Genomic DNA, 7,335 nt, shown 5'->3' on the forward strand with positions numbered 1-7,335 from the left:
GTTGCGGGATCCTCATCCAGGAATCCCAATAACGATAACTTCATTAATAATGTTACTATACCTGTGACTAACCTTAATGTTTCGTAGGATTCCGGTATTAGTTCAGAGTGTAGAAGGAATTGCAAAAACTAAAGGAGTTGATTTCCAGCATTCCTGGGATAGTTGAACCGATTCCAGAAGTACCCCCAAGCAGTCACAGGACCTCAAGATTCACACCCCCAATGTGATGCTAAGATCCCGAAACAATTCCAGACTCCTAGCATGAAGTTGTATGATGGAACTGCAGATCTTGAGGAGCATGTCGCCCAATACCGTGAAAAGATGGAGATCAATCACATACCTTGGGATCTCAAAGAAGCTTGCTTATGCAAAGGCTTTGGTTCAACCTTAACTGGAGCTGCCTTAATATGGATCCTAAGTGTTCCTCCTTTCTCCATTCAATCTTTTTCTCATTTGGTTAATATATTTAATAATCAGTTTTCTTGTAGAAGAAGCTTCGAAAGGTTAACCGGTGATTTGTATAGGGTGACCCAAAGAAGTAATGAATCCCTCAGGGATTATGTCAGCAAGTTCAGCAAGGAAGCCTTGGTCATCCCCAACCTTGATGTAGCAACAGCAGTGCAAGCCTTCAAGATGGGACTAAAGAAGGATAACTCTTTCTACGAGGATCTTGTCATGAATTCTTGCAGAAACATGGGTGAAGCAAGGAACAGGTCTTTAAGGTTCATAAGGCTTGAAGAATATAGGATGATCCAGTAAAGAATCGATGCCTCCAGCAACCATAACCATACAAACAGGAAGTCGGAATCCCCATCATCTAAACCCTATAGATTGAAACCTTATTATAAAAACGATAGCAACAGGGTCAATGTGGTGGACGACGATGAGGATAATGAGTGTTATCCTAAAATAAATGGCTATTGCTTTTCTATAGGTATATCTTGACTAATGTTTGCTATGCAGGATCTTGAAGACAAGGCAAGATGGCCCCGAAAAAATGAAAAGATCACCTCTTGGAAAGTTAAGTCCAAATGGTGTGCCATTCATAGACTTTGGTCACATAACGGAGGATTGTATAGCGCTGAAAAAAGAAAGCAGTTATCTCCTAAGCAAAGGCCACCTAAAATATTTACTAGGCAAAGGCAAGAATAAAAGTCGGGATCCTGAAAAAGCTCCAAAAGGGCGGAATCCCTGCCTTTAGATGCCAGGATAGTGAACTTTATCTCTGGCGGATCAGACATATGTGTAACTCCTTACTCGGCAGTAAAAAGAAATGCAAAAGTAGCCAAGGCTGAAAGACCAAAAGGACCAACAATAGCTACGATAATGACAAATGAAACATAAGTCTAATTCAGTGAAGAGGATTGGGATAACGTTCAGGATCCTCACCATGATTTTGGTTATCATTTTATACGTCGCTAACTGTTTTGTATGTAAGATCATGGTAGATGTTGGTAGCTTAGTAAACATCATCCAATTGGAGACATTAAAAATAATGAACATTCCTAGTTGGTTTTAGTGGCGAAGCTAAAAGCACCATGAGAGAGATTAAACTACCAGTCTATGTCGAGGGATTAAACTCTATCCATAAATTTTATGTTATAGATGTTCTAACTTCTTTTAACATTATTTTGGGTAGGCCATGGATACATGATATGAAAGCTGTCCCTTCAATATACCACCAACGTGTAAAAATGCCGATGCCTTGGGGAGTGGTCAAGATTCGAAGTGACCAACAGGAGGCAAAAGACTGCTACACTTCATCAATGAAGCCGACAACAAAGCCAACGCAAGCATAGAAATTACATAAGGGAGCACATGATGTATTGTAAACAAACGAACATGATGTCAAGAAAGTGCATTTAGACCCTGAGGATCCTAACATCAAAGTGCTTATAGGAACAAGTATCCCCAAAATTACCGAAAATCAATTAATCAGCTTTCTCAAAAGCAGAATCTCCACCTTTGCCTGAAAACAAGAAGATATGACAGGTATATCAAAAAATATTATTACTCATAAACTTGGTGTAGAGAAAAATTTCAGGCCCGTCCAGCAAAAAAGAAGAAAATTTGCACCAGAAAGGAACATCATCATCAAAGAAGAAGTCGAAAGACTGTTGAAGGTCGGGATGATCAGATAAGTAGAGTTCCCAAGATGGCTAGCCAATGCGGTGGTGGTCCAAAAGAAAAATGCAAATAGAGAGTTTGTGTTGATAACACCGATCTCAACAAAGTATGCCCCAAAGGTCCATTCCCTTTACCACATATAGATTCGATGGTAGATGCAACTGTAGGACATGAGATGTTAACATTCATGGATGCCTCCTCAGGATTTCAATAGATTAAGATGGAACCATCAGATCAAAAGGATACTGCATTCATAACCCAACATGTATCTATTGTTATATGGCTATGCGCTTCGGTTTAAAAAATGCAGGTGCAACCTATTAAAGGCTAGACAACATGATGTTCATGGAGAAACTAGGGGACACCATGGAGGTTTACATAGACGATATGGTAGTGAAATCAAAGAAGACTTAAGATCATCTTCAGGATCTCCTGGAAGCCTTCAACATCCTGCGCAAATACAATATGAAGCTGAACCCTTCCAGGTGTCATTTTGGAGTGGGGGCGGGAAAGTTCTTAGGATACATGGTCACCAAAAGAGGAATAGAAGCAAGTCCAGAACAGATAAAAGCCATCATAAATTTAAAGACCCAAGTCAAATTTAAGGTTGTTCAAATATTAACGGGCAGCACAACAACCCGGCTAAAGCGGAAACGCCCGGGTGTGACGTACAGATTGTTCAAACATACGTGACACTATTATGTGACACTATTATTATTAATGTATTTTAAACTTCAAGTACAAAAGTATTCAAAGTAAACAAGTACATAAAATAAAGGAAAGGCAAATATGACAATTTATTAATTTATTGATAACCTAATACTAGCGTCTTCGAAACTTCAGCCTCTAACAATTGTATCTGTAGCATATATTTAAAATAAAAGTTAGCTAATTTAATAGTTGGTGAGTTCACACAAGATTTGTATGGATACATAAAAACCATGCAATTCCATGAAACTTGTGAAAATTATACTACTTCGCATGCAATGTCCTGTAAATCCGTATTTTGAGAATAATAAATAAAAGAGAATTTATTATTTCGTGTGTGTCGTTAATTTGATCATGTGTGTAGATGTTTGGATAATATTTGGATTTGGAATTGTGAGTGGGTTGTGAGGCCCAAAACCCCCTATATAAACCCAACCCCTCCACCCTTTCACCATTTCCTTTCTTTCCACACACCCTAGAACACACACATACACTCTCTCAAGACCCGAATCCAAAACCGGGTTAAAGTAAGGAAGAGTTTAGTGTGAAAGAGTCTTCAAATAGCAAGAACACGTCCAGATCTACGTATTGTCCAGATCTGAACTCAAACCCGCGAGCAGAAATGTGAGTTTCGGTTTAAAATGTTACGTTTTGCGGTTAAGTTCAACATGCAAACTGATAGAATGATAGATCGGGTTGTAGGGCGTAAGAAAAACATAAACTTGGTAAGTTATAACCTCACGGGGGTGTTATAGGACAAAAGATGATGTTTGGACCATGAAAAACATGGGTATACAAAGTTGGTACGACCCGAAACCCATAAAAAGAGTAGAATTGGGTCCTAAGGAAGAATCTCGGAGGAAAATGGCCTTAAAATGGCAAAAACGAAGTAAAAAGGGGTTTTCGCATGAAAAAGGGCTTCGCATCGCACGCCATGCGAAGCGAAATAAGCATGCGAAGCGAAATGGCTATGCGAAGCGAAACATCCCATGCGAAGCAAAACCTTCCCATGCGAAGCAAAACGTCCCATGCGAAGCGAAACCTTCCCATGCGAAACGAAATTCCATGCAAAATTCCAAGAAAAATTCCACGCAAAATGGCCATGCGAAATTTCATGAAATTCATTTCCTGCCGCCCCTAGACCCCGCTACCAGGGGCGCTGCCCCCAGAGCCCCGTTAGTTGAGGGTTTCATTAATGTAGATGTATGAAGTAGTAGTAATATGTGTTACACAGTTAGCCGTGCACAACTCATGAAGGGGATTACTATTAACGGTGAACAAAACAGGATCCAAGTGAGTTCTAGCCCCTTTATCTGTAATGCTTTCGGGGCTGTGTGCATACTCCTATGTGATAGTTAATACATTTACTTAATTGATAAGTGTATGATACGCGTATGACTATGTATTTAATGTTATTACTATATGATGATTGTATGAATGAGCATGTATATATATATATTATATACATAAGACAGGTAAAATATGCACGTATGATAAATGTATGGATGATTGACGAGACAGGTATGGTTACATGGTTATTCGAGGCAAGGGACCAGACCCTTATAATATCTGTGATGTTAGGGACCAGACCCTTATAATATCTGTGATGTTAGGGACCAGACCCTTACAATATCTGTGATGTTCAATGTAGAATAGCTTATGGTATACCATAGGGTTTTATGAAAGAAAGTATGTAGGTACGTATGCACGTATGTAAAGTATGTATGAAGGAAGTAATAGTAAGTAAGATATGAATATGTATCTTCGGATACGTATGGGTGAGAATATGAATGTAATGTATGTTAATTGATTAACTAGAACTCACTCAGCGTAGCTGACTTTTAGTACGTACGCAGGCAAATAGGTTGAGGCAGCTGACTTGTGGAGGGACACATGGCATGAACTGAAGAGACTGGCATCCACGATGAAGTGTCATGACTGTTTTAATTAATGTTTATGAAAAAACAATTTGTATGTTAAGACAAAAACGAATGTTTTGTAATGTGATGTTTGAAGTTTTAAATTATTCCGCGAAGTTTTAATTAACTCTGATATTTAGAACTGTGTTTACGAGTAAATTCAACACCAAAGTAGGGCTTCCGGGAACGGGACCTTAGATGTCCTTTCCAGTTGGTAACAACCAACGTACTCAGATTGGGGGTCCCTTTTCCACTCATAACAAAATAGTCCTGAGTGTAAAGTACATGTTATGAATCGCAGTTTTGTAAACGAATATAATAATCAATTGCGTTGGATAGGATATATATGCTACCCCCAAAATGTGAAAGCGTTTTAAAAGGGGGTGTGAGAGACTCACCTTTGATATGAAGTGAAAATAAACACAATAGCCAAAAAGCGTCAAAGGAATTGGATTGGTTGAACCTCACGAGCTATAAACGAAATAAAACGAATATTTAACGACGATTACGTGGAAATATTAAACTAATTATTTTATGTGTTTTGTTGGGGAGATATATTGTATTTAGAATAATTTGTACAAATTTTAAGACAATATATTATTTTATTAATATTTTATATTTTAATATAACTTAATAATTTATCGTTACTACAAGAAATATGAGGTTTGTAATGCACGGGTTAACTTTGCGTGTTTAAAGTTAATTTTTTTAGTGGTTTAACAGGTGTATAAAGTTAAGAATTAATATTAACGAAAATAAATTAAAGTTTCATGGTCTAACGAGTTTGGAAGTCGGTTTTGTACGGAAAATGGTGAGAAATAATTTATATTTAATTTAAAATTTTTATTTGATAAAAAAATGATTCTATATAATTTATTTTGATTTTTAATTAATTTATTTAATTAATATAGTTTTTAATTAGTAAGACATAGTTTAAATAAACAAACATGTAAAAATATATGAGCTGAGTCGGGTTCAAACCCGGGTCTCTCATATATTACACAAACATATTATCCAGCTGCTCTAACACATCATCCAGTAAACATCTAGAATCTAAAATATATAAATTAATATTCATATCATTTTCTAGATTACAAACCCTAGCCTTCTGATTATCTTTAAGGGTTACAGGTTCGTTAGAATTGTGTTAGGGGTTTTGCTTTGCAGTAATAAACAATTAAAAACCCTATAAAAGTTACTCGGATATGTTCTTGGTTGAGGGTGAACGGGCAACTCGTCGTTATTGCTCGTTATTATGATTGATTATTGGTTTACGTAGGTGGAGAATGTTATTATGATCGATAATTGATATTAAAGTGGCGTTTTGATTTGTTTTTAAGGTCGCCGGAAGAGCTCGTCGCCGGCCGGAATCGGGACGTTCAGCTTGAGATGGTTTGGATTCCGATTGTGATGGTTCTGCTGCTATGACTACCATCCTTATTTCTCTCTTTCCTCTTCTCAATCCTCTTTGCCAATCCTTAAATCTTCTTCTTCTTTTTTGTTTTGGTTGGGTTGAAGTTTGGGCTTGGAAGACCATTGGTTTCGAGTATCCTGCATTTTCTTTACTAGGGTTTACTACCTCCATATCCGCAGTGCTAAGGGATATATTTTGAAAGGCTTCTACGAGCTTACTCATGTTGTTAATAAATAATAATAAAGCAACGAACTCCATAATAAATTATATTATTTATATTCACGTGTGGTTTAGAATCTTATCCATATGGTTAACACATACGTTAATACATTTATTTTCTAACTCTTAATTTTAAGATTAGGTATCATTAAAATGCCCATATTACTTAAACCAGTAGCTCTGATACCACTTCAACTGTCACAGCCCCGGTCCCATACCACGGGAGGGGAGCCGTGAACATCTAGCGGTGGTATTGGTGTTTATAATTTAAAATTTTAACATGGGAAAATTCATCAGGATCGTAGAAAATTATCAGAGTATAAAAACACCATGATTTTTATTTTATAAGCTGGAATAAAGCCCATATTTATATCAACATAAGTCTTATATGGATAAACCCTAATTTACAAAACATATTTCTTTATTCTGGTGACAAGCTACTTATTTAAGCTGGAAGCCCGCAAGCATCATTCCTGTGTCTCTAACAAGTCACCTTAAACATGTTTAAAAATATTTAATCAGCAAAAAATACTGATGAGAACAATCAATTGTAAATGGCACATTTTACAGTTACAGCTACAACATTAGTACTTTTTTACATCTGCCTGCTTACAATTTACCAAAAGGTATTTGTCACTCAACCGTATCTATGACTGTGGTCATATTACTTATTGGCTAGCACTTGTTCAATAAGTAACGTGTAATAGCCCATTAGGCAAGCATTGTATACAAAACCCCACAATACCTGTAGTAACCATCCCATAAGCCTAGAGAGACTTAATCATTGTAATGTAATTAAAATCCTTTGAAAATATTTTGAAAGCATTTGGACTATCTGTTATGAGTTTTATAAGTTTAAGAAAATCATCATGACAACATTGGAAAACCAGTTGTCTCGCGTAAACATGAGTTGTACAAAACTCGAATGTCTCACCTTGCAAGTTTACA

General features: G+C 36.8%; 1 protein-coding gene across 1 annotated transcript; it reads left to right on the forward strand.

The window, feature by feature from the left end:
- The first annotated feature begins 261 nt into the window (after positions 1-261).
- LOC143568356 (uncharacterized) lies at positions 262-759 on the forward strand. Its single transcript, XM_077054524.1, has one exon. The coding sequence runs from the start codon at positions 262-264 to the stop codon at positions 757-759; it is 498 nt and encodes a 165-aa protein (XP_076910639.1).
- The last annotated feature ends 6,576 nt before the right edge of the window (positions 760-7,335 follow it).

This window comes from Bidens hawaiensis, unplaced genomic scaffold (assembly GCF_021521415.1).
Source record: "Bidens hawaiensis isolate Kalapana, Puna unplaced genomic scaffold, B.hawaiensis_p1.1 tig00023981_1, whole genome shotgun sequence".
Taxonomy (NCBI): Eukaryota; Viridiplantae; Streptophyta; class Magnoliopsida; order Asterales; family Asteraceae; genus Bidens; species Bidens hawaiensis.

Bases quoted from the DNA above. Each gene is read 5' to 3' on its own strand.
- LOC143568356 (XM_077054524.1), top strand. From the start codon at position 262: ATGAAGTTGTATGATGGAACTGCAGATCTTGAGGAGCATGTCGCCCAA.